This window comes from Oncorhynchus kisutch, linkage group LG9 (genome assembly GCF_002021735.2).
Source record: "Oncorhynchus kisutch isolate 150728-3 linkage group LG9, Okis_V2, whole genome shotgun sequence".
Lineage (NCBI taxonomy): Eukaryota > Metazoa > Chordata > Actinopteri > Salmoniformes > Salmonidae > Oncorhynchus > Oncorhynchus kisutch.
This window is the reverse complement of record NC_034182.2, coordinates 26,111,996-26,138,116: the sequence shown is the minus strand read 5'-3', so window position 1 is coordinate 26,138,116 and position 26,121 is coordinate 26,111,996. Positions and strand designations below refer to the sequence as shown.

Genomic DNA, 26,121 nt, shown 5'->3' with positions numbered 1-26,121 from the left:
AAGATATTGAAAGCATTCAACAGGGATGCTGGCCCATGTTGACTCTTGATACATACGGGAAACTGTTGTTGAGCATGAAAAACCCAGTAGTGTTGCAGTTCTTGACACACTCAAACTGGTGCACCTGGTACCTACTACCATACCCCATTTTAAAGGCCCATTCCATGTCTCAATTGTCTCAATTGAAGTGGATTTAACAAGTGACATGAATAAGGGATCATAGCTTTCACCTGGTCAGTCTGTCATGGAAAGCATAGCCGTGGGAAGTAGGGGTGATGAGGGTGCTGCAGCACCCCCTGAACATTTTAATTATTAATAGAAAATATGAATAACAAATATTTTTTTAAATATGTTTTCACAAAAGTAGTGCACTGGACCTTTACTTGTGTTAGCGGCTCGATATCGACGTCTGTAGTGCGGCAAATAGTTTTTTCAGCATCTCTGCTTTGGCAAAAGCCGTAGTTGCATCACTAAGAACAGGTTCTTGCAGGAGCTGTCGTAAAGGCAAAGGGTGGTTACTTTGAAGATGATCAAATATAAAATATATTTGGATTTGTTTACACTTTTGTTTTGGTTACAACATGATCCCATATGTGTTATTTCATAGTTTTGATGTCTTCACTATTATTCTACAATGTAGTAAAAAGAGAAACCCTTGAATGAGTAGGTGTGTCCATACTTTTGACTGGTACTGTAAATTGCTTAAAATTAGACAGTAGGGTGACTCCCCTAGCGGCCAATGACGAACGCCCTAACCACTCTCCCAATAAGGGATATCTCTAGGAAATGTGCTTATTGGGCCAGTATAGTTAGGCCCTGTCCAGAAGAAATCCTAACCCCTCCTCCCTAGGCACATGTGTAGATCGGAAACAACTTGATACATTTTTTGTGCGTCACATTTAAATCTATGGTCACACTTCTGTTTATTTATTGTTCCTTTGTATTGGGGTTAGAATACCTTTACTGAAATGCCAGTTCCCAAGGTTTAGCCATTGTGATGCATTTATACTGCTGTTGGCCAGTAGGGGTCAGTGAGACGTGTTCGCTTCGCACTGGGACTATATGCGATCCTGCACCCGTGTTCTCATAATTGAGAGAACCGTGTTTCCACACCTGCATTGCTTCCTGTTTGGGGTTTTAGGCTGGGTTTCTGTACAGCACTTTGTGACATCAACTGATGTAAGAAGGGCTTTATAAATACATTTGATTGAACCTTTGAAAGAGAAGCCACGTTCTCCTGTTTCATGATTTAGCCAGTGTTTCATTTCAGTAAAGTGCAAGAATACACTATATAGTATATAAACTACAATATAGTTTTGTAACATTCCTGTTGAAGTGAATGTAATGTTTTGAACAACATAGTAATTGAAGCAATCCTTTCATCTAGAAAAAAACGCATTAACTCCTGAACATTTTTATTTTTGGAAATGACTCCTGACAATATCCCAAGGGTTTAGAGAATTGAATGCTGTAACTGATGTTTAAGAACTTTTGTAATTGTTGTACTGTAAAATGTTAGAAAAGCGGTTAGCTTTTGGCTGGCTCCGGTTAGCTTTTGGCTGGCTCCGGTTAGCTTTTGGTTGGCTCCGGTTAGCTTTTGGCTGGCTCCGGTTAGCTTTTGGCTGGCTCCGGTTAGCTTTTGGCTGGCTCCGGTTAGCTTTTGGCTGGCTCCGGTTAGCTTTTGGTTGGCTCCGGTTAGCTTTTGGCTGGCTCCGGTTAGCTTTTGGCTGGCTCCGGTTAGCTTTTGGCTGGCTCCGGTTAGCCTTTGGCTGGCTCCGGTCAGTTGGTTGCTAGTTTAACAACAATGCAGCACGCGACTGAAGAGAGAAGAGACAACCAACTTGCTAGTTACAGCATCAGCGCAGGCTCTGGAAAGAGAGTGGAAAGGCAGGTCACCAGTTATAGCAGCACGTCCCCTGAACTATAACTAAGAGGTAGGTGAGAAGCCTGATGAGGGTGAAAAGGTGATGAAGCGTACTTCATGAGCTGTAACCAAAATACAACTGGCATTTGGAAAGTTTGAGGTGAGGGAGAAAGTGTTGTGGAACAAGTATTGTTAGCATTGCTAGCTGGATCAAATTCTCCGTTAGCTAGCCAGAAAAATGTTGAGCCACATTAGCCAATTTAACTGATCAAATAATGTAGTTAATGGTGAAAATTAGCTGGCTAATAAAGTCAGACAGCTAAAGTCACCCTGATCAACTCTTTACTCATATCACAGTTGACCTATTTGCTTATGGTTTTGCCTAAACCTAGCGACCTGCTTTTTAAATTATATGAGCCAAAAAATATTACATTTGATTTGGAATGGCAAGCCAGGCAAAATTAAAAGGGCCTATTTATTTAATGAATATGAATTCGGGAAGGCAGAAATGATTCAATATTAAAGCATTAGACCTCTCACTAAAGGCATCAGTCATACAAAAGTTATACTTAAGTCCGAAATGGTTATCTAGTAAATTAGTAAGAATGTCACACCCCATGTTCAGGGATTGATTTGCACTTTTCGCACCAAAATACATTCATCTCTAGGAGACAGAACGAGTCTCCTTCCTGAGCGGTATGACGGCTGCGTGGTCCCATGGTGTTTATACTTGCATACTTTTGTTTGTACAAATGAACGTGGTATCTTCAGGCGTTTGGAAATTGCTCTCAATGATGAACCAGACTTATGGAGGTCTACAATTGTTTTTCTGTGGTCTTGGCTGATTTACTTTGATTTTCCCATGATGTCAAGCAAAGAGGCACTCAGTTTGAAGGTAGGCCTTGAAATACATCCACAGGTACACCTCCAATTGACTCAAATTATGTAAATTAGCCTATCAGAAGCTTCTAAAGCCATGACATCATTTTCTGGAATTTTCCAAGCTGTTTCAGTACTTATGTAAATAAGGTATTTCTGTTTTTTTATTTAATACATTTGCAAACATTTCAAAAAACCTGTTTTTGCTTTGTCATTATGGGGTATTGTGTGTAGATTGTTGAGATGTTTTTATTTAATACATTTTAGAATAAGGCTGTAACGTAACATTTGGAAAAAGTTGAAAGGTCTGAATACTTTCCGAAGGCACTGTATGTCAGTGTGTCATGTGCATGTTGAAAACACTATCTTTAAACTAGCCTAGTGGTTAGAGTGTTGGGCCAGTAACGAAAGGTTGCTGGATCGAATCCCAGAGCTGACGAGATAAAAATCTGTCGTTCTGCCCCTGAACAAGATAGTCAACCCACTGTTCCCCGGTAGGCCGCCATTTTAAATAAGAATTTGTTTTTAACTCACTTGCCTAGTTAAATAAAGGTTACACATATATATTTTTAAATAACAAGCGATTAGAAATTGTATGCATTAAGGTTAGATAGGCAGACTAAGGTTTACCGTGCATTACAGGGCATATACAGTGCCTTGCGAAAGTATTCGACCCCCTTGAACTTTGCGACCTTTTGCCACATTTCAGGCTTCAAACATAAAGATATAAAACTGTATTTTTTTGTGAAGAATCAACAACAAGTGGGACACAATCATGAAGTGGAACGATATTTATTGGATATTTCAAACTATTTTAACAAATCAAAAACAGAAAAATTGGGCGTGCAAAATTATTCAGCCCCTTTACTTTCAGTGCAGCAAACTCTCTCCAGAAGTTCAGTGAGGATCTCTGAACGATCCAATGTTGACCTAAATGACTAATGATGATAAATACAATCCACCTGTGTGTAATCAAGTCTCCGTATAAATGCACCTGCACTGTGATAGTCTCAGAGGTCCGTTAAAAGTGCAGAGAGCATCATGAAGAACAAGGAACACACCAGGCAGGTCCGAGATACTGTTGTGAAGAAGTTTAAAGCCGGATTTGGATACAAAAAGATTTCCCAAGCTTTAAACATCCCAAGGAGCACTGTGCAAGCGATAATATTGAAATGGAAGGAGTATCAGACCACTGCAAATCTACCAAGACCTGGCCGTCCCTCTAAACTTTCAGCTCATACAAGGAGAAGACTGATCAGAGATGCAGCCAAGAGGCCCATGATCACTCTGGATGAACTGCAGAGATCTACAGCTGAGGTGGGAGACTGTCCATAGGACAAAAATCAGTCGTATATTGCACAAATCTGGCCTTTATGGAAGAGTGGCAAGAAGAAAGCCATTTCTTAAAGATATCCCTAAAAAGTGTCGTTTAAAGTTTGCCACAAGCCACCTGGGAGACACACCAAACATGTGGAAGAAGGTGCTCTGGTCAGATGAAACCAAAATTGAACTTTTTGGCAATAATGCAAAACGTTATGTTTGGCGTAAAAGCAACACAGCTCATCACCCTGAACACACCATCCCCACTGTCAAACATGGTGGTGGCAGCATCATGGTTTGGGCCTGCTTTTCTTCAGCAGGGACAGGGAAGATGGTTAAAATTGATGGGAAGATGGATGGAGCCAAATACAGGACCATTCTGGAAGAAAACCTGATGGAGTCTGCAAAAGACCTGAGACTGGGACAGAGATTTGTCTTCCAACAAGACAATGATCCAAAACATAAAGCAAAATCTACAATGGAATGGTTCAAAAATAAACATATCCAGGTGTTAGAATGGCCAAGTCAAAGTCCAGACCTGAATCCAATCGAGAATCTGTGGAAAGAACTGAAAACTGCTGTTCACAAATGCTCTCCATCCAACCTCACTGAGCTCGAGCTGTTTTGCAAGGAGGAATGGGAAAAAATTTCAGTCTCTCGATGTGCAAAACTGATAGAGACATACCCCAAGCGACTTACATCTGTAATCGCAGCAAAAGGTGGCGCTACAAAGTATTAACTTAAGGGGGCTGAATAATTTTGCACGCCCAATTTTTCAGTTTTTGAGTTGTTAAAAAAGTTTGAAATATCCAATAAATGTCGTTCCACTTCATGATTGTGTCCCACTTGTTGTTGATTCTTCACAAAAAAATACAGTTTTATATCTTTATGTTTGAAGCCTGAAATGTGGCAAAAGGTCGCAAAGTTCAAGGGGGCTGAATACTTTCGCAAGGCACTGTATTTTGATCACGGGTCACTGAGGGCAGGGTGATCATTATCCCTCTGCTTCACCAAGAAGGTCAAAGGGTCTCCTAGGGGCTGGCCCATCCGGATGTGAGCCAGCAGTTCCTGAGTCATGTTCAGGGCGTTGCGGGAGGTATAGAGGTAAGAGAGGTCAGAGTTCATCCCGGAAGGGGCGTACTCCCCACAGGTGTGGCCCCGAAGCCCTGGGGCGCAGTCGACCTTGTAGGAGTAGAACAGGCTGCCGTGACTCATGGGACACATATCGTCGTGAATCCCAGCTTTGACGGGCTGTACTTTGCATTCCCCCAGGAGTTCGTTCGACCAATTGTCTTCATCGTATACAGTGAACTTGAGCTCGCTGGCCAGGGAGAGCTTGACTGTCCCAAATTTGAAGACCTCCTTCCACATGGGGTTGTCGTTGTTATGGATCACCCTGGTCTGCTTGACGTCTTTTCCCATGAGCACCTTGACGAAGCAAACCAAATCAAACTTTATTGAAAGCTACAGTATGTGATTAGAAAAACGACAAAACGAGGTCCCCCATCACTTGTTTTAGTATGCAGCTCGGGTATGGGGCTAGGGAGATGTAACCCTTGTCAAATCCTAGACTGTAGCTTTAAAGTGCACTTGAAAACAAACTTCATAGTCAATTAAAATTCGAAAATAAAAGAGATGAATAATACCTTGACAAAGCCGTCGGTCTGGGAGGTGGTGTCTCCCCAGAGGTCCCTGGCTTTCTTCACGGTGACGGTAAGGTGAGCCAAGCCCTTCTCCTGTGGGCAGCATTGGCTGGTCATCTCCTTACTGGTCTGGCACACACACTGACAGGAGTCATGGGTACTGGACCTGGAGCTTCCCTTGCACTTCCCAGAGCAGTGCTTGAACAGGGCGTGTTTCAGGATGTAGTCCTCGACGGCCTTCTTCAGCCCCGCCCTCTTGCTGGCCTTTTTCACCAATAGGTGGAGAGGATGGAGAGAGTAGTTGATGATATCAGGTATGGTTTTCAGGCTACTTGCCCAATCAGCGAAGGCCTTGGAGTTTTCACCAATCTTGGAGAAGAGCAGGTCGGGCGTTCCGTCCGTCTGTCCCCCCACCACCTCGGTAAACCTGTATGTTTGTTTATCGTCAGTCATGTTTTGTCTTGAGGACATTATTGGAAATGTGTTTTTTCTAAGTCTTGTATAATGCCCATTAATCCCACCAAAAATCGATAACATTTCTGAAATCGATCAAACCTCTCGTTGAAGGTACTGCTGAAGGTGTCACTGGTGTTACGTTTTTTGAGGTCACTCTTGCAGAACTTTGTCTCTGCATTGGCTTCGGCTGTTCCGCAGTTGGTGGCGACAGAGGCCTCGGCCTCCAGGCAGTCCTTGATCTCGTTCTCGTTGTAACCATTGACGGCCGCCTAGGTTTGGGTTTATTAAAACATCTTGGTACATATGCAGACTCTTAAATCAAATGTGATGTCATACAATAAAATTAAAAACAGAACTATATAATCTGCCTAAATACATGAACGCATCTTCAATAAGTTGTACACCACAAATAGGCATACCACTATCAATAATAAGAATGTCATTTGCAGAGTTTGAGAAGTCTTACCTTGCACACGCGCAGTGAGGTGACGCCCTTCACCCGCCCCCCCAGTTTAACCTTCCGGATATAGTGGGTACCGAAGGTCGCGAGGAAACGATTGTAGTCAGCCTTGGTCTGGTCGGTGTAGAGGGGGGGCAGGATGCCCAGGGAGCGAGAGAACTCGGGGTGCAGGGGAGGGTCCTCTATCAGGCGGTAACTGAGGAAGAAACCCAAGATAGAGAATAAACTACTTTGTTATCTTTCTCTAAATGGTTTTGTCATTTTGTGGCCTTTTTGAGGGGTGCATCAAAGTCCCTGCCTAAAAGTAGGCCTATCTATGGGGATAGAAGTTTGACTATTTTCAAGAAGTCTAATTCAATAACAATGTGGCTACAAATTGTCAACAAAACACATTATGTAGTTACAATTGAAACAGGATATTCTATCGCAAAATAACTATTCTTTAACACCCCAGAGTGTGTGCACAACTATTATAATCTAGTGTATACCTTACTATAGCCATTGGAGGGCAGTGTTGGCTATATAAAGGAAGGTGAACTTTCTAATACAAGTGTGAAGTTATTATATTCATAGAAGTAATAGGTAACCTGTAATAGGAGCAGTGTATATCCTGTTTGATGAAGCTGTACTTGTCCTTCTTGGACTGGCTCATCACCGTCTTGGCAGCTCTGGAGTGGGTACCCCCCACCATGGCCGACCCATTAGCATTGGGGATATTAACGTCCAGACCAATCTGCCAACTGCCGTCCACCTATATATACACATCGGTGGTGGATTAAGTGAGTTTACCCCATAATGGGATTCTTATTTCTATTAGTAGTATTATACATTTGATTCTTATTTCTATATATTATTAGTCTTATTATAAAATGCTTAATATATCAATTATTATTTTCTGTAGGATTAGTTATAATTATAGTAGTAGTAGTTGTTATAGTAGTAGATGTAGTTGTATTAGAAGTAGTAGCCGTATTAGTAGTATCTGTAGTAGTAGTATTACATCTGTCTGGCTGCTGCTCACAAACGACTCGCTGGAGTCGAAGACAATGCTGGACAACTTCATGTGACACTGATGCAAGGGACGCCAGTCCACCACAGCTGCGGGCAGCCTCTGAGTCTGGCCCTCCATGAAAGGGTTAACACAGAGGGTACAGGCTCCATTTGGGGTCTTCCAGTTGTCCACATCAACAACATAGGCCTGCTTGCGCTCCATGGTGACAATGTTGAAACCCTCGCCCGCCAGGTTGGTACCAGGAGCTGACATGGCAGCCTTGCACCTTGCTGGCCGGCCCGTGGTGCACGCGGGCAGAACGGGGGTCAGCCACCATCCCCACAGCCATAGCAGGGTCACCAGAGTAGTCTGTATGCCTGGAGAGGAGGAGGAGGTAGATATTCAATTCAATAGTGTTCTTTAATATTGAACCAAAATCTAAAGTTGTCAGACATTTTCAGACTTCAAAAGTAGTCTAGTGTTAAGATATTGTGGTGCTATTTTGACTGAAACACATAAGAGTGTTACTGTATGTGCCAGAGATTCGTATTGCGAAAGCTCAGTTAATTCAAGAGTCCATATTCCCCCGTGAGAGACCGGCGTTCGCTACCGGAGTCGACTTCTTCAACTGCACATCTCTTATCTGTCTCCCTACTCACTTCATCTCTCTCTGTAATAATCTCCATTAAACAGTACAAGGCGTAGGGTGATTGGACTGCTGTTCCCCTAAAAAAGTTCGGAAAGGGAAAAAACGACAAAAGAAAAGTATTGTTTTCTTTTGGAATGACTATAGAGCGGGGTCCCCCACCCAGGCCAACCGCTGACCCAGGGACCCCCACCCAGGCCAACCCGCTGACCCAGGGACCCCCACCCAGGCCAACCGCTGACCCAGGGACCCCCACCCAGGCCAACCGCTGACCCAGGGACCCCCACCCAGGCCAACCGCTGACCCAGGGACCCCCACCCAGGCAAACCGCAGACCCAGGGACCCCCACCCAGGCCAACCGCTGACCCAGGGACCCCCACCCAGGCCAACCGCTGACCCAGGGACCCCCACCCAGGCCAACCGCTGACCCAGGGACCCCCACCCAGGCCAACCGCTGACCCAGGGACCCCCACCCAGGCCAACCGCTGACCCAGGGACCCCCACCCAGGCCAACCGCTGACCCAGGGACCCCCACCCAGGCAAACCGCAGACCCAGGGACCCCCACCCAGGCCAACCGCTGACCCAGGGACCCCCACCCAGGCCAACCGCTGACCCAGGGACCCCCACCCAGGCAAACCGCAGACCCAGGGACCCCCGCCATGGCAAACCGCAGACCCAGGGACCCCCGCCATGGCAAACCGGTAACCCAGGGACCCCCGCCATGGCAAACCGCAGACCCAGGGACCCCCGCCATGGCAAACCGGTAACCCAGGGACCCCCACCATGGCAAACCGGTAACCCAGGGACCCCCCCCAATGGCAAACCGGTAACCCAGGGACCCCCACCATGGCAAACCGGTAACCCAGGGACCCCCACCCAGGCAAACCGCAGACCCAGGGACCCCCACCATGGCAAACCGGTAACCCAGGGACCCCCACCCAGGCAAACCGCAGACCCAGGGACCCCCACCATGGCAAACCGGTAACCCAGGGACCCCCACCATGGCAAACCGGTAACCCAGGGACCCCCACCCAGGCAAACCGCAGACCCAGGGACCCCCACCATGGCAAACCGGTAACCCAGGGACCCCCACCATGGCAAACCGCAGACCCAGGGACCCCCACCATGGCAAACCGGTAACCCAGGGACCCCCACCATGGCAAACCGCAGACCCAGGGACCCCCACCCAGGCCAACCGGTAACCCAGGGACCCCCACCATGGCAAACCGCAGACCCAGGGACCCCCACCATGGCAAACCGCAGACCCAGGGACCCCCACCCAGGCCAACCGGTAACCCAGGGACCCCCACCATGGCAAACCGGTAACCCAGGGACCCCCAACCAGGCAAACCGGTAACCCAGGGACCCCCACCATGGCAAACCGGTAACCCAGGGACCCCCACCATGGCAAACCGGTAACCCAGGGACCCCCACCATGGCAAACCGGTAACCCAGGGACCCCCACCATGGCAAACCGGTAACCCAGGGACCCCCACCATGGCAAACCGCTGACCCAGGGACCCCCACCCAGGCAAACCGCTGACCCAGGGACCCCCACCATGGCAAACCGGTAACCCAGGGACCCCCACCATGGCAAACCGGTAACCCAGGAACCCCCACCATGGCAAACCGGTAACCCAGGGACCCCCACCATGGCAAACCGGTAACCCAGGGACCCCCACCATGGCAAACCGGTAACCCAGGAACCCCCACCATGGCAAACCGGTAACCCAGGGACCCCCGCCATGGCAAACCGGTAACCCAGGGACCCCCACCATGGCAAACCGGTAACCCAGGGACCCCCACCATGGCAAACCGCTGACCCAGGGACCCCCACCATGGCAAACCGGTAACCCAGGGACCCCCACCATGGCAAACCGGTAACCCAGGGACCCCCAACATGGCAAACCGCTGACCCAGGGACCCCCACCATGGCAAACCGGTAACCCAGGGACCCCCACCATGGCAAACCGGTAACCCAGGGACCCCCAACATGGCAAACCGCTGACCCAGGGACCCCCACCATGGCAAACCGGTAACCCAGGGACCCCCACCCAGGCAAACCGGTAACCCAGGGACCCCCACCCAGGCAAACCGGTAACCCAGGGACCCCCACCATGGCAAACCGGTAACCCAGGGACCCCCAACATGGCAAACCGCTGACCCAGGGACCCCCACCATGGCAAACCGGTAACCCAGGGACCCCCACCCAGGCAAACCGGTAACCCAGGGACCCCCACCATGGTATTATCAGCTAAATAGCAAGGAGAAGTAATCAACATTTAAAAATGAATAGATTTGATTTGTATTATTTGTATTATTTTGACCTTTTCACATTATAATTGGAAGTGTAAAATACATAGTCTACTAGCTAAAAAGGTAACTCCAAACACATTTTCACTCATATATCAGCTGGTTAAATAAAGGTTAGCCAAGTGTTTTGGTAAAAATGATTCAATCTGTATTGCTGAAGTGCTACAGGTTGTGTGATAGAAATGTAAAGGTAATTTCCCATTGAGCCGATATATGTAGCGTTTACCGTGAATGCAGTCTCCGCTAACGCGGCACCATTGCCTTTGCACTTGCAGCGACTAGTATTAACGGGTGCTTTTTCATAGCCAATGTCAGATACTTTGACTATCATTTCTCTGTAATTAGCTCCAATTAGTGCAATTTGCTCAATATTAGGGTATGATGAATAAAGTTGACATCATTAGAAAGAATATATTATCATTGTTTCTACTGTATGTATGTAATGCAAAATGTGTTTATTCTGTTGTTGCTAGCGATATTTAAAAAATAAATATTTTTTTTTTATTGGAAGAAATGTGCGGACCCCCTGCAGTATCTCCATGGAACCCCAGTTGAATACCCCTGATATAGAGTAACCTCTTACCTGACATATCAATCACAATCTCTTGGTAATGATGAGGTTGATGAAAATCAACTCCTAGAACAATGGAGTGTCCTGACCTGTCCGTCTGTCTGTCTGTGTGATGACTGACTGACTGAAGGAATCACTATGTGGGATGTATTTTTGTTGTTGCGGTCAAGGCTTTGTTTATATAGCCGGGGCCTGTAGTTTTCTTTGGCTATACACAGTATACCACCACAAGCTGTTGCAATGTGTGTTGGTGTGAAAGTGGATGTTTACTTACGAGAAACCCTTCGCAGACAGATGGATGAATGTCTCATGGCACTAGAAAACAAGATTAGGCCCAGAAGTTTCATTCCACTTAACACTAGACTACTTTTGAAGTCCTCTCACCAATGTGCTCCTTCTCTCCATGATTAGCCAACCACGCATCCAATCAAATCAGTCCTATGCATAGCCACTTTGCATACAGAGCCATTTCCTTGCTTTGGCAGTCAACCTCCCTCTGTGCTGTGTGGACTGCATCTGGTACTGAACCCTACAGTAGTCTACTCCTGGATGTATAAACAGCCTTCCCTATTCCTCCTAGTACTGCCACCACCCTCTCCGCTGTAGGGTCTGTACCCAGGCTAAGATGCGTCCATTGCGGGTCTACCTGCTGGCCCTCCTCCTGTTGGCAGGGATCTGGCTGTCTGGTGCCAGTGTATCCGACAGCTTTAGAGACTGCAGACAGTTTTTCTACATGAGGGCAGCACCAACAGGCATCGACGGGACCAGGGACAGCCTCAAGAGGATCTGCCAGCGCTACGGGGACAAGGCGCGCTACGCCACCCTGTACGACGGCAGCCGTCGCCTACCCCTCTACTCAGCCTATACCTTTAAGAAGAACGACGGGAAGAAGAGGATGGACACGCCCTGGATGTACGAGCCACAGGTAGAGATCTGTTATCGTGTCACATCATCACAGCAGGTAGAGAGAGATCTTCAGCAGCAACGTACTGTGATACTCTCATGCAATACCGCAGTATTCTCCTGCAATAACAGTCCCATCTTAATGAATTACCAGCCAATGCATTGGGGGTCCTGCCTTTGTCATGAGGGCTTGCTTTTTCTCCACCTAAACGAATGATTCTCATCTAACCACTCTTACTATCTAAATTCAACTTTTCAAAAACCTCTATTTTTACAAACTATCTTATCTGTCATTAAATCATCCCCCCCCCCCCCCCCCAATCACTCCACAGCTGGTGTCTGGGAATGAGGGTGGGAACATGAAGGTGTTGCCCCCTAGTGATGACCCGGAGCCTCTGATCCAGGAGAGCCAGGCGGTGCTGGAGGACTACTCAGACGCCGTGGAGTACTCCCGAGGCCTGCTCAACCCAGACCAGCACCAGGCTGACCCAGACGATAAGGCCTCCACCTACACCCTGACCAACGTGGTACCCCAGGTCAGCCATTTTGTTATCAAATACATTTTTGAATGGTTTTGGGACATTATAAATCATGTTATAATTAAGCAATAAGGCCCGAGAGGGTGTGGTATATTGGTCATATACCACAAACCCCTGAGGTTCCTTTTTGCTATTAAAAACTGGTTACCAACATAATTAGAGCAGTAAAAATAAATGTTTTGTCAATCGGTCTGATATACCACGGCTGTCAGCCAATCAGCATTCAGGGCTCGAACCACCCAGTTTATAATCCTATTTAGAATTGAATGTTATGTTAATGTTAGCTAATGTCCTGGTACCAGATCACAGACTTCCTGGAAGAGACCTGGAGCTCCTATTTGGATACCGTGCGCCGCCGCCTCAATAACTTCTGCCGCGGAAAGCAGTCCTACGTGGTAACCGGGGTGACAGTCTCCGGGGCGACCATACGTCGGGGGAACGAGGACCGCATGGGGATCCCCAAACACGTGTGGTTGGCTTACTGTTGCCCACGGTTCGACCGTAACTCTCCCTATGAGGTGCGTTTCATGTTCCCTAGCTATGGTGCCTATGCACTGAATGAACAGGAGGACCATGGAGTCATGGAGGTGCCTTTAAAGACACTGGAGAGCTTTCTGAAGAAACAAACGGACATGGATAGTAATCTGGCTATCTTCTACGAGGACTGTGTGTCAGAGAACACCTTCAAAAAGAAGAGGAAGAGATAGGCCTCTGTGTGTGTGTCTGTTTTAGTTGTTTTACTGTACTTTTATTTTATTCACATTTTATACTCTTACAAAGTAACTGTCAATAATTGTCATGCACAATCAATCAACTGAACTGAAAATACAACAAAAAGCTCTCGTCGGTCTCAAACGTGTGAGAAACCACATCACGAAGCAACACTTTTCTTCACACCTCATAGAAACGCTCTGAACAAAGTGTGCTGCATGGAACTTAAACCGACAGGACTACAGTATACTGCTTCAATGAAAGTACCATAGTAAGCTACAGCTGTAATGTTGTAACGTAATAAAAAAGATTCTGTTCAATATAGTTTCACAGCCAATATTTGCATGGAATATGGGACATACGCGGTGCAGTGTAAAAACAATGGTAGAGGCCTGGTGCATGAGTCGACTAGCTAACCACACGTCCATGGTAACCCAATGCTTGCACACAGATAGCGCTGGCTGAATGAGAGTCACTTCTTTGCATACTATCAGTGGGTTTATGGTTCTCACCAGTTCTATTCTACAGTTCTAAAACACTGTTCTCAGACCTGCTGAAGAAATCATGACATCACCTACTCTGGAAGCCCTCCCTTCATCTCACCTCCTACCCTCCATCCTTCCTTCCCTCCCTATTCCCTCCTCCCATTCTCCTTCTCTTGTCCATAGCCACACTAACCGTCCGGTGCAGGTACAGACAGACAGACAGGATAGTGTATCCACACCGCACTATGTTGCTGTCCTGTGTGCTCCTGGCTCTGGCCCTGCTTCCTCTACCTCCCCCAGTAAACTCCAGCGTGGACTCCTCCTTCAGGGAATGCAGCCGGTTCCTGTACAGGGGCCTGGCCCCAAGGGGCCTCCAGGGGACTCAGGGCCTCCAGAAGGTTTGCCAGCATTACGGGGACAAGGCGCGCTACGCCACCCTGTACGACCCAGCAGGCAGGATCCCCCTCTTCTCCGCCTACACCTTTAAACGCTCCAATGGTGAGAGCAGGGAAGGTCTGCCCTGGATGTACGAACCACAGGTAAGGGCCTAGACTTGTTTTGTTTGTTACTAACTATACTGATAGGTCTCTCTGGTCGAGATCAAGCATCTCCATCGTCTACACAGACAAAGTCATAGAGACACAATGGTCTGTTCTATTGAAGTCTGTGGTCAAATCAAACTGAAGAAGAGGAGTCGGTGAGTCGTTCAAAGAATAGACCGTCTGCTACAGTGGGGAGAATAGGGCTTTATGTAGGGCGATACGTAGACAGTAGAGCAATGAAATTGCCCTCACAATGAACAGCTTTCCCTGTGACAAAGTCTAGGTAGTAGATACACATTGTCACATAGTATTAACAAACGATATTCCTGTTCACATTTTCTATCTGAAATTATTTGTTGCACTCTACCCCTCTCTTGCTCTCCTCTTGGCTCATATACTGTGTTGTACCTATTTTCTGTCTGTGTAATCACACACTGACATCGCTCTAACCCTCTTCATCTCCTCCTTTGTCCTCCAGCTGTCCCGTGGCTCTGGGATGGGTAACATGCAGCCCTTCCCTGGTTCTCCCTCCAGCCTCCTGGCCCTAGAGGAGAGCCAGGCGGTGCTGGCCGACTACTCCGACGCAGTCGTCTACGAGCGTGGCCAACTGAACCCCGACCAGCACCAGGCCAGTCCTGGGGACAAGGCCTCGACCTACACCCTGACCAACGTGGTTCCCCAGGCTAAGGAGTTCCTCCACCACCACTGGCTACCCTACCTGGAGGGCATCCGCAAACGCCTCAACAACTATTGTCGTGGAACGGCTTACATCATCAGTGGCGTCACCACAACTGGGAACACCATCCGGAGAGGTAACGTTAACCGGGTGGGGGTACCCAAACATCTGTGGATAGCCTACTGCTGTCCTGATTTTGATCTCAGTGCGCCGTATGAGCTCCGGTACAAGTTCCCTACTTATGCAGCCTACGGGCTTAATGACGTGGTAGATAACGCGGTCACGGAGACGTCGACGAAGAGCGTGGAGGCGTTGGTGAATAGAGAGATGGCTGTGGATCAGGACTTTCAGCTGTTCAATGGAAACTGTGTCCCTGAAGTGTGAACGGATATGAGAGTGAATGTCAAGAGACAATCTTTAAAAGAGAGAGATCGAGGGAGATGTTCCTGCCACTGAAAATATAAATGATATGGTGATATTTATGAAATTACTAACCAATAAAGCTATCATTATACATTTGTTTAATTCATTGTTTGTCTTCATTTAATCCATGACAATATTAATACCACAAAACACCAAATTAGCCCGCATATCAAGTTTCCATTCACCAATCATTTGATCCTATGCACAATACACACATGTGCAGACAAATACACTTCAATGACCTTTACTAGCAAATGGGTCGTTGACAGACGCATTCAAAGTAATTCACTCGTGTCATTGAGGTACATGACCTTCGTTTCCACCTTAAAGTGAAATACGAATTTGCTGCAAGGGCTCTTTGATTTCCCAACAAGTCACTGCCCGAGTCCCACATGTCGCCAACACAACGTTACATGGTCACGCAGCATAACAAGACCATCATCTATGAGTCCAGTAACCAGAGTCTGCTAGGATGAGATTGAACCTACCACATGCTGTATAACCACAAACACAGAGGAACTTGTCACCTCAGAGCGAGCTCAGCTGAGTGTGGTTTCTGTTCTAATTCTCTAGTACTCTTCAGAAAAAAACACTTGATTAGGAACTACTCGTTCTGGAGTGACAGTCTTCTGTCATCAGTCACTAGAAGTGAACCCAGCGGAGTCCAGCCATACCACCAGGGCCACCAATAGCAAAACCCATCAGGTTTTGGCAATAGCCTAGCCTGGTCCCAGGTCTCTTTGTGCTGTATTGCCAACTTCTATAGTTGTTGTCATGCCAAAGACTATAAGGATTGGCAATACGGCACAAAGACATCTGGAACCAGGCTAGCAATGATATCTTTATTTCAATAGAACTCAGGTTGTCAATGATAGGCGGCTAAAGTCAGCTGATAGAGAAGGTGTGCATGGCTTTGCATAATGAGCCCAGATTAGGGAGCGCTAATGCTGACACACAGGTGTACCTCTCATTCAGAGCTGCCGGCACCAAGAACTCAGGGCAGGTACAGAAACACACACAAGTACTAAGAGGGACAGAAAGACCGAGGGGGAACCAAGAGAGACAGAAAGACAGACTAGCTAAGTCACCATGGCCCCACTCTGGGCACAGGCCTTCCTCCTGGTCACCATGGCGATGACGGATGTCCAGGGAACGGTGGAGAAGGAGCTCTCTCCAGAGTGCAGGGAGTTCCTGTACATGGGGACGCCCCCCGTGGGCCTGGAGGACCACTCGCTCCAGAAGATCTGCCAGCGCTACAACAACAAGCCGCGCTACGTCACGCTGTACGACACGGCCAACCACGTCCCCATCTACTCCGCCTACACCTTCAAACGCTCCGACGGGGAGAAAAGGGTGGACGTGCCCTGGATGTACGAGCCACAGGTAACCTGGAGACATTTCAAGTCAATAGTTGCATCCCAAAAGGCTACCTATCCCCTATTTAGTCCACTACTTTTGACAAAGGTAGTGCACTACATAGGGAATAGGGCGCCATTTGCGGTGCAACCACTGTAATGCCAGTCCAGTGGATTAATCCATATTGATTGGCTCTCACTAGTATATCATAAGGTATGTTTTGCCATCGCTTTTGAAAGAATGTAGCGCTAGCTTCACTCTATATCATTTAAATGTAATTCAATAACAAAGCCAATACTCTATGGTCATCATGAAAATTACAGACTGCTGCACATCCTTTCATAGGCTAATATTTGAATGATCATAAAGTCTCCTTTTTACAGCGAGCAAGCGTTTCAAAACGTAGTCTATTCATTAATCTCATATCCATATCTACGACACTATTTATCGCTCCTTCGCGCTCTATCATTGTTTGTTTGCCCTTCTCCCACCCAGCTGTCCACAGTTTCTGACACCAGGGAGATGCAGCCATTCCCGCGCGGCTACATGCACAAGAACTTTGAGGACGCCCAGGCCATCCTGGACGACTACACCAACGCCGTCCTCTACGAGCGTGGCCACCTCAACCCTGACGAGCACCAAGCCGACCCAGACGACAAGGCCTCCACCTACACTCTGACCAACGTGGTGCCCCAGGTCCGCCATTTTGTTTTCAAGTTCTTCACTTAAAATTGTACTGTCACATTATGTATTGAACAAAAAGAATAACAGTGGGGTAATGGACTGAGATACATTTTTTTTAAATAAATGAAATTAAAATCCCAGTCAAATCATTTCATACCAAAGTAAAATACCAACACCAGCTTTAGCAACCAATAAACAGAGGCACCTGTGTATGAAGTAACACTGCCTTTAAGGTCAGAGAGTTCAGCGCGGGCACCTGGAAAGAGCAGGAGCACGTGATCCGCAAGCGCCTCAACAACTACTGCCACGGCACCGCCTACGTTGTCACCGGAATCACCACTTCAGGGAACATGATCCGGCGCCATAACATTGACCGCGTGGCGGTCCCGAAGTACCTGTGGTCGGCCTACTGCTGTACCAACTACGACCACAACGCGCCGTACGATGAGCGCTACAAGTTTCCGGCGTTCGCCCACTACGCCCTCAATGAGAAGGAGAACAACCAGGTAAATCTAGAATAACAATAGATGTATTTTATATAGTGCCTTTCATTACAAAGAAAATCTCAAAGATGCTTTAAAAACAAACAAAACTAATGTAGCAATCTGGCAGATCTTGGGCGATGGCTTAGTGTTGTCTACTCTCATATACTGTTATATCACATACAATAACCCTGCAAGAGATGGGTCCCGAAAGGGGACTTGACACGTAAATAAAAATATGAATTTGTTTGTTCATTCACTCACTCAATCGTTAATTTATTCATTCATCACTTTTGTTCCGTTCGTTCATTCATCCAACAGGTCCTGGAGCTGTCCGTCAAGAAACTGGAGGAGTTCCTCCAGAGGTCCACCTTCGTGGACAAGAACTTCCAGATCTTTGTGGATGACTGTGTCCCGCCTGCCTTTGCTCTGCATTAGGTCCCCTGGTCTCTCAGTGGACTTGCCTCCCCAAACCACAAGACCTTACGTTTCATTTACACTTCCTGCAATGGAAACAAGTAGTCAACAATATAGCAGTCTTCTTCAATTGCTGTTATTGATAGATTGATTCATGTTTTTTTTCCCCTCTCCAAATACTTTCTGCATAGATCATGTGGGCCAAAATGATGTTTCCATCTGTGTCTGATTACATAAAGTTCATCTTATGACATACAATTGATATATATTGTCATAAAATGAGTTCTATAACGTGGCATTAGCAAGGTTCTTATTCAGAGCAACATTCAGTTTGTGCGTGGGAGGGGTGTCATGTGACCTGTGAAGAAAATAACATACCAGCTCAAATAAAGTACAACATGACAATAGAGGTTGTGGTTTAGTCCTATGGTTGGTTGTGCTCTACTCTAGAATATGAGATATGAGAATGTGGTTGACATCCCCTCAGGCAGATGTTTTAACACCTTCCACTACCCTCCTGTGGTTTTCAACAGGAAATGTGTAAAACAACTGTTCAAACAGGTCTTACAACTAGCAAAAGTCATTGCTACTTGTGTCACTGAAGTTCCTGGATGAAATGTTGTTTTGCTATACGTCCACAGGGAGGACGGCTCATAATAATGTCTGGGACGGAGCAAATGGAATGGCATCCAACACATGGAAACCATGCGTTTGATTTATTTGATACCATTCCACTAATTCCGCTCCAGCCATTACCACGAGCCCATCCTCCCCAGTTAAGATGCCACCAACCTCCTGTGATCCACAATCTTATTTACTGGAAGCCTATCATACTAACTCCAGTGACAATCCAGCCTGTGAAGTAAAATCCTCATGGCACAGCTAGGTTTCCAGACTTCACCTACTACGCCTTCAACGAGGTAAATCTAGTTATTTTACTATTATATTACATACAGAATATTACTTTTGTGAAAATGTGTCAAATAATCCTGTAAGGGATGGGTTGCTAACAACGAATTGACCCGCAAATAAAAAATATAGTTCCTTCACTCACTCACTCGTTCATTCATCCATCTCTTCCTCTGTTCGTTCACTCATCCACCAGGTCCTGGAGTTGACCATTAAGAAGCTGGAGGAGTTCCAGAGATTTTCTATCTGAAGGTTCCAGAACTTTATGCCCTGCCAAACACACCTCTGGTCTCACTGTGGGCCTTTGCCTCCCCCAAACTCCTTACATTTCATTTACACTTCCTGCAATGGAAACAAGTTAACTCTAGTAGTCTTCTTAAATTGCTGCTCTTGATTGACAAAACTCATGGTTTGGATTTATGTTTTTTTCCTCCTCAAAGATCATGTAAATCGTGCTGGAAAATGTTCCTACAGTGTCTTCAGAAAGTATTCATAGACTTTGACTTATTTCCTAAACAAAGACAGCTAAATAATATGTATTAAATACTGCCAGAGTTAGATACATAACATGCAGTATGTTAAAATATAACTATGCTTAACTGAACATATCCAGAAAAGGCCAGGAATTTCAACGAGCACCAAAATACCCCCATTGTGAAAAGAAAAGAAAACAGTCATGTTACCAAACAACTGAGAGGCTAAACATGTCTTCCCCTCCGTAGCTTCGTATTTGCTTTAAATCCTGTCTGCTGGAGAAACTCACTGTTTGTCTATAGCTTCAGATGTGATTTACAGTGCTTTCAGAATGGATTCATAACCCCTTGACTTATTCCACATATTGCTGTGTTACAGACTGAATTCCAAATGGATTACATCGCTTTTCTTCCGACCCATCTACACACAACACCCCATAATTACAAAGTGAAAACATGTTTTCAGAAATGTTAGCAAATGTATTCAAAATGAAATACAGATACAGTGGGGCAAAAAAGTATTTAGTCAGCCACCAATTGTGCAAGTTCTCCCACTTAAAAAGATGAGAGGCCTGTAATTTTCATCATAGGTACACTTCAACTATGACAGACAAAATGAGAAAAAAAATCCAGAAAATCACATTGTAGGATTTTTAATGAATTTATTTGCAAATTATGGTGGAAAATAAGTATTTGGTCACCTACAAACAAGCAAGATTTCTGGCTCTCACAGACCTGTAACTTCTTCTTTAAGAGGCTCCTCTGTCCTCCACTTGTTACCTGTATTAATGGCACCTGTTTGAACTTGTTATCAGTATAAAAGACACCTATATAAAACAGTCACACTCCAAACTCCACTATGGCCAATACCAAAGAGCTGTCAAAGGACACCAGAAACAAAATTGTAGACGTGCACCAGGCTGGGAAGACTGAATCTGCAATAGGTAAGCAGCTTGGTTTGAAGAAATCAACTGTGGGAGCAATTATTAGGAAATGGAAGACATACAAGACTACTGATAATCTCCCTCGATCTGGGGCTCCACGCAAGATCTCACCCCGTGGGGTCAAAATGATCACAAGAACAGTGAGCAAAAATCCCAGAACCACACGGGGGGGACCTAGTGAATGACCTGCAGAGAGCTGGGACCAAAGTAACAAAGCCTACCATCAGTAACACACTACACCGCCAGGGACTCAAATCCTGCAGTGCCAGACGTGTCCCCCTGCTTAAGCCAGTACATGTCCAGGCCCGTCTTAAGTTTGCTAGAGAGCATTTGGATGATCCAAAAGAAGATTGGGAGAATGTCATATAGTCAGATGAAACCAAAATATAACTTTTTGGTAAAAACTCAACTCGTCGTGTTTGGAGGACAAAGAATGCTGAGTTGCAGCCAAAGAACACCATACCTACTGTGAAGCATGGGGGTGGAAACATCATGCTTTGGGGCTGTTTTTCTGCAACGGGACCAGGACGACTGATCCGTGTAAAGGAAAGAATGAATGGGGCTATGTATCCTGAGATTTTGAGTGAAAACCTCCTTCCATCAGCAAGGGCATTGAAGATGAAACGTGGCTGGGTCTTTCAGCATGACAATGATCCCAAACACACCGACCGGGCAACGAAGGAGTAGCTTCGTAAGAAGCATTTCAAGGTCCTGGAGTGGCCTAGCCAGTCTCCAGATCTCAACCCCATAGCAAATCATTGGAGGGAGTTGAAAGTCTGTGTTGCCCAGCAACAGCCCCAAAACATCACTGCTCTAGAGGAGATCTGCATGGAGGAATTGGCCAAAATACCAGCAACAGTGTGTGAAAACCTTGTGAAGACTTACAGAAAACGTTTGACCTCTGTCATTGCCAACAAATGGTATATAACAAAGTATTGAGATAAACTTTTGTTATTGACCAAATACTTATTTTCCACCATAATTTGCAAATAAATTCATTAAAAATCCTACATCTTTTTAAGTGGGAGAACTTGCACAATTGGTGGCTGACTAAATACTTTTTTTGCCCCACTGTATCTCATTTACATAAGTTTTCACACCCCTGAGTCAATACTTTGTAGAAGAACCTATTGGCAGCGATTACAGCTGTGAGTCTTTTTGGGTAAGTCTCTAAGAGCTTTCCACGCCTGAAATGTGCAGCATTTGCCCATGATTCTTTTAAAAACTTTTCAAACTCTGTCAAATTAGTTGTTTATCATTGCTAGAACACCCTTTTCAGGTCTTTCCATAGATGTTCAAGTCAAAACTATAACTCTGCCACTCAGGAACATTTACTCTCTTCTTGGTAAGCAACTCCAGGGAAATGTAGATTTGGCCTTGTGTTTTAGGTTATTGTCCTGCTGAATGGTGTATTCATCTCCAAATGTCTGGTGGAAAGCAGACAGAAGCAGGTTTTCCTCTAGGAGTTTGCCTGTGCTTAACTCCATTCAGTTTATTTTTTAACCGGAAAAACTCCCTAGTCAATTACAAGCATACCTATAACATGATGCAGCCATCACTACGCTTGAAAATATGGAGAGTGGTACTCAGAAATGTGTTGTATTCAGGACAAAAGGTTAATTACTTTGCCACAGTTTTTTGCAGTATTACTTTAGTTCCTTGTTGCAAACAGAATGCATGTTTTGGAATATTTTTTTATTCTGTACAGGCTTCCTTATTTTCACTCTGTCATTTAGATTAGTATTGTGGAGTAACTAGAATGTTGTTGATTCATCCTCAGTTTTCTCCTATCACAGCCATTAAACTCTGTAACTGTTTTAAAGTCACCATTGGCCTCATGGTGAAATTCCTGAGTGTTTTTTCCCCTCTCCGGTAACTGAGTTACGAAGGACACTTGTATCTTTGTAGTGACTCGGTGTACTGATACACCATCCAAAGTGTAATTAATAACCATGCTCAAAGGGATATTTAATGTCTGCTTATTTTTTTACCCATCTACCAGTAGGTGCCCTTCTTTACGAGGCATTGGAAAACCTCCCAGGTCTTTGTGGTTGAATCTGTGTTCGAAATTCACTGCTTGACTGAGGCACCTTACAGGTAATGGTATGTGTAGGGCGGCAGGTAGCCTAGTGGTTAGAGACTTGGACGAGTAACAGGAAGGTTGCAAGATCGAATCCCTGAGCTGACAAGGTAAAAATCTGTCGTTCTGCCCCTGAACAAGGCAGTTAACCCACTGTTCCTAGGCCATCATTGAAAATAACAATTTATTCTTAACTGACTTGCCTAGTTAAATAAAGGTTAAATAAAAAATAAAATAAACAGAGATGAGGTAGTCATTCAAAAATTATGTTAAACACTATTACTGCACAGAGTGAGTCCATGTAACTTATTATGTGACTGTTAAGCAAATGTTTACTCCTGAACTTATTTAGGCTTGCCATAACTTATTGACTCAAGACATTTTAGCTTTTAATTTTTTTATTTAAAAAATTTGAAATGTCAAAAAACAAAACCACTTTGACAGTATGGGGTATTGTATATAGGCCAGTGACACGAAATCTCAATTTAAACATTTTAAATTCAGCCTGTAACACAAACAAATGTGGTAAAAGTCAAGGGGTCTGAATATTTTCCGAAGGCACTGTACGTCTGATTGAATAAAGTTCACCGAACAGTTGGATGACTCACTTCCTCCGACATACAACAGATGTGCTATATATAAACGCGTGCTATGATATGACTAATACATTAGCAACGCTTTTTATTCAGAGCAATATTCAGCTGCTGCGCGGAAGGGGTGTCATGCGACCTCTGGGTGTTAAACAACTCCCACATTCAACAGAAACTTGAGTGAAACAGCAACTATTCAGACAGGTTTCACCAATAATAATGAGTAGAAATAAAAACAAAGTCGTTGCTACTGATTTCACTGAAATTCCTGGATGGAATGTTGTTTTTCTGTACCTCCACATACTTCTTCACTGGAAACCCATCATACTAATTCCAGTGAAAATCAATGAATCCACAAGAAGTCTGAAGGGAAATTGCCACGGTACAGCTAGGCCTCCATTTTGTTTCAGAGCCTTCCTGAAGTTTCATTTCCAATCTACCTCTGTACAAAGCCTTATTCTGCTCACACCTCAGTCTTTACATGAGAGGATAAGCAGATAAGACTAGCCACAGATCTACACACACTTTGCATCTCTCCACTTCAGAGGATGAGAGGCAGTCTACAGTGGAGAGATCACAATCAGCTCCGACTACGTTCTGCACCGATGGACACAGGTGACCTTGGGTCCCTCTTTACAGAGCAAAGAGCATGAGATACATAACAAAAAACACAGCCTTTCAGGACCTAACAGAGCCTGTGTTTTCATATTACCAAGTATAAGACATCTATCCAATGCATCATGCTTTAGCTGGGACTAGTCCTGGGTAATCTAAGACAGCTGAACACTGATAACATTAACTGATGCTCTTCACTTTGCTACGGCCGGCTCGCCACTTTGAATGTATGGAAATAGACTTAACAATGGGAAGTCGAGATGGGCCGACCCACTGAGTATCTCGTCATGAGAGAGATGAGACTGTACAGAGAGTTATAGACTACCACGGGAAAGAGTGAAGGGAGAGACAGGAATCTCACGTACAAAATAGCAACAGTAGTGTGTGAAGGGCAGAGGGAGCGAGGGGAACACATGCCGACACAGAGGGAGGCAAACAAGACAACTAAACAAGATCAGTTCGAGAGAGAGAGACTGAGTAGCTAACATGGTCACCGTGAAACACTTATCCATCTACTCTTCTCTGTCCCTGGTGGTCCTGCTGATACTGGGCTGTGTGCGAGAGTCCCAGGCCGGGGTGGTGGAGGACTTTAACCACGTGGAGCGTTGTAAGGACTCCCTGTACATGGGAACCCCACCTCGGGGCTACCTCCTCGGTAACTCCCTGAAGAAGCTCTGCCAGCGCTACGAGGACAAGCCCCGCTTCGTCACCCTCTACGACCCCCACAAACACATCCCTGTCTACTCAGCCTATACCTTCAAGAAGTCCGATGGCGAGAAGAGGGTCGACTTCCCCTGGATGTTCGAGCCACAGGTAGAATATTGTGTGTGTTATGTAGTGTGTGTGTGTGTTGGATGTCACCTTTGAACATAGGCCAGAAATGTTTATATGCTCCAATATAGCGAGTCAGCATCCCCATTATGTAATTTCAAAACATGTTTTGATAAAGGTTCTCTCATGGATGCAGATGACTGACATCCATACACTAGTAGGTAAAGCTTGCCGAGCTGTGAGGACAATATTGCTGCTCTAGGCAAAATTAGGAGTTTAATATTCGCTGCATCACGGGCTGTGTGAATTGGTGTTACAATAGGACATGGTTGTAATCTGTTCATGTAGGCAGCAGTATTGTGCATATGCAAATTAAATTCATCATAATTTCTTCATCAAAATCCCCTCTCTCCCCCTCTGGCTCTATTCCCCCCCCCTTCTCCGTCCGTCTGTATCCTCTACCCCCTCACTCCCCCCCCACCCCCCCCACCCGCCGTCCGTCCTTAGTTGGCATCAGAGAAGGGCAGTAGCAACATGGAGCCGTTCCCCCAGTCCTCCTCCCACATGCACATGAACTTTGAGGACAGCCAGGCGGTGCTGGAGGACTATGCTGACGTGGTCCAGTACGAGAGAGGGCATCTCAACCCCGACGAGCACCAGGCTGATCCCCTGGACAAGGCCTCCACCTACACACTGACCAACGTGGTGCCCCAGGTAAGTTGGTTCAGTTTGCACATATAATAGTTAGTTTGGTGTGTCTACCTTACACTGTTTAAGCGTAGGGGAGGGTGGAAGAAGAAGAAGTATGGGGAAATAACAGGAATGATCTTTCTTTTTGCCCCAGATCCGTGAGTTCAATATCGGGCCCTGGGCCGAGCACGAGGACCTCATCCGCAAACGCCTCAACAACTACTGCCGCGGCAAAGCCTACGTGATCACCGGGGTCACAACCTCTGGGAACATGATCCGCCGTGACAACCTGGACCGCGTAGCCATTCCCGAGTACATGTGGTCGGCCTACTGCTGCACCGACTACGACCAGAACGCGCCCTACTTCCTGCGGTACAAGTTCCCGGCGTTCGGGGCCTACGGGCTGAATGACCGCGTCAACAACCACCTGGTGGAGGTTCCGGTGAAGAACCTGGAGAAGTTCCTCAGGGGAAGGATGGACGTGGACAAGAACTTCCAGATCTTCTACAACGACTGTGTGCCTGACTCATAGTGAGCAACCTTGTGATAGTGATTACAATCATGCCAGCCTCAATGTCACCTCTACATTGTCATCTGCTTTCTGTATCGAGTGGATTGTGAAAATATGAATGTAGCCTGTGGGTGAGTTGTTGCTTACAAGCAATAAAGATGATCTTTCAAACCTTG

At 45.9% G+C, this 26,121-nt stretch overlaps 4 protein-coding genes and 1 long non-coding RNA gene across 9 annotated transcripts; 3 read left to right on the top strand and 2 right to left on the bottom strand.

Annotated features, from left to right (window-relative positions):
• Positions 1 to 1,398: 1,398 nt before the first annotated feature.
• On the bottom strand, positions 1,399 to 3,424 carry LOC116375287 (uncharacterized). Its single transcript, XR_004211045.1, has 2 exons — positions 3,374 to 3,424; positions 1,399 to 1,868 (listed from the first exon to the last, which is right to left on the bottom strand). It is a non-coding gene; the product is annotated as an uncharacterized LOC116375287 (long non-coding RNA).
• A 1,301-nt stretch (positions 3,425 to 4,725) lies between these two features.
• On the bottom strand, positions 4,726 to 18,322 carry LOC109896994 (perforin-1). Of its 2 annotated transcripts, none has more exons than XM_020491476.2 (7): positions 11,157 to 11,282; positions 7,623 to 7,990; positions 7,210 to 7,373; positions 6,629 to 6,818; positions 6,262 to 6,431; positions 5,710 to 6,133; positions 4,726 to 5,491 (listed from the first exon to the last, which is right to left on the bottom strand). In XM_020491476.2, the coding sequence occupies exons 1-7, from the start codon at positions 11,161 to 11,163 to the stop codon at positions 5,030 to 5,032; spliced, it is 1,785 nt and encodes a 594-aa protein (XP_020347065.1). In that variant the 5' UTR covers positions 11,164 to 11,282; the 3' UTR covers positions 4,726 to 5,029. The 2 variants fall into 2 exon arrangements, with proteins under 2 accessions (XP_020347065.1, XP_020347066.1); XM_020491477.2 differs by lacking the exon at positions 11,157 to 11,282 and adding an exon at positions 18,210 to 18,322 and having other exon boundaries at positions 4,862 to 5,491.
• LOC109896996 (endonuclease domain-containing 1 protein) lies at positions 7,262 to 15,535 on the top strand. Of its 4 annotated transcripts, XM_020491479.2 has the most exons (4): positions 7,262 to 7,401; positions 11,725 to 12,069; positions 12,380 to 12,583; positions 12,889 to 13,617. In XM_020491479.2, the coding sequence occupies exons 2-4, from the start codon at positions 11,770 to 11,772 to the stop codon at positions 13,291 to 13,293; spliced, it is 909 nt and encodes a 302-aa protein (XP_020347068.1). In that variant the 5' UTR covers positions 7,262 to 7,401; positions 11,725 to 11,769; the 3' UTR covers positions 13,294 to 13,617. The 4 variants fall into 4 exon arrangements, with proteins under 4 accessions (XP_020347068.1, XP_031688109.1, XP_020347069.1 ...); XM_031832249.1 differs by lacking the exon at positions 7,262 to 7,401 and having other exon boundaries at positions 11,257 to 12,069; XM_020491480.2 differs by lacking the exons at positions 7,262 to 7,401; positions 11,725 to 12,069; positions 12,889 to 13,617 and adding exons at positions 13,966 to 14,321; positions 14,803 to 15,535 and having other exon boundaries at positions 12,472 to 12,583.
• On the top strand, positions 16,040 to 18,769 carry LOC109896997 (endonuclease domain-containing 1 protein-like). Its single transcript, XM_020491481.2, has 4 exons — positions 16,040 to 16,806; positions 17,275 to 17,475; positions 17,697 to 17,969; positions 18,267 to 18,769. Exons 1-4 carry the CDS (start codon positions 16,513 to 16,515, stop codon positions 18,381 to 18,383), a joined length of 885 nt encoding a protein of 294 aa, XP_020347070.1. The 5' UTR covers positions 16,040 to 16,512; the 3' UTR covers positions 18,384 to 18,769.
• A 3,008-nt stretch (positions 18,770 to 21,777) lies between these two features.
• si:dkey-85k7.10 (endonuclease domain-containing 1 protein) lies at positions 21,778 to 26,121 on the top strand. The gene is made up of 3 exons (XM_020491478.2): positions 21,778 to 24,786; positions 25,252 to 25,458; positions 25,589 to 26,121. The coding sequence occupies exons 1-3, from the start codon at positions 24,460 to 24,462 to the stop codon at positions 25,964 to 25,966; spliced, it is 912 nt and encodes a 303-aa protein (XP_020347067.1). The 5' UTR covers positions 21,778 to 24,459; the 3' UTR covers positions 25,967 to 26,121.

What these genes read in the sequence shown, in the direction of transcription:
- si:dkey-85k7.10 (XM_020491478.2), top strand. Translation starts at nt 24,460, where the DNA reads ATGGTCACCGTGAAACACTTATCCATCTACTCTTCTCTGTCCCTGGTG. An exon ending in CCTGGATGTTCGAGCCACAG is followed by an intron (nt 24,787 to 25,251) that starts GTAGAATATTGT and finishes GTCCGTCCTTAG; the next exon opens with TTGGCATCAGAGAAGGGCAG. An exon ending in TGACCAACGTGGTGCCCCAG is followed by an intron (nt 25,459 to 25,588) that starts GTAAGTTGGTTC and finishes TTTTTGCCCCAG; the next exon opens with ATCCGTGAGTTCAATATCGG.
- LOC109896996 (XM_020491479.2), top strand. Translation starts at nt 11,770, where the DNA reads ATGCGTCCATTGCGGGTCTACCTGCTGGCCCTCCTCCTGTTGGCAGGG. An exon ending in CCTGGATGTACGAGCCACAG is followed by an intron (nt 12,070 to 12,379) that starts GTAGAGATCTGT and finishes ATCACTCCACAG; the next exon opens with CTGGTGTCTGGGAATGAGGG. An exon ending in TGACCAACGTGGTACCCCAG is followed by an intron (nt 12,584 to 12,888) that starts GTCAGCCATTTT and finishes TCCTGGTACCAG; the next exon opens with ATCACAGACTTCCTGGAAGA.
- LOC109896994 (XM_020491476.2), bottom strand. An exon ending in TGAGCAGCAGCCAGACAGAT is followed by an intron (nt 7,374 to 7,622) that starts GTAATACTACTA and finishes GTGTATATATAG; the next exon opens with GTGGACGGCAGTTGGCAGAT. An exon ending in ATACACTGCTCCTATTACAG is followed by an intron (nt 6,819 to 7,209) that starts GTTACCTATTAC and finishes TTTCTTCCTCAG; the next exon opens with TTACCGCCTGATAGAGGACC.
- LOC109896997 (XM_020491481.2), top strand. Translation starts at nt 16,513, where the DNA reads ATGGCCCCACTCTGGGCACAGGCCTTCCTCCTGGTCACCATGGCGATG. An exon ending in CCTGGATGTACGAGCCACAG is followed by an intron (nt 16,807 to 17,274) that starts GTAACCTGGAGA and finishes TCTCCCACCCAG; the next exon opens with CTGTCCACAGTTTCTGACAC. An exon ending in TGACCAACGTGGTGCCCCAG is followed by an intron (nt 17,476 to 17,696) that starts GTCCGCCATTTT and finishes ACTGCCTTTAAG; the next exon opens with GTCAGAGAGTTCAGCGCGGG.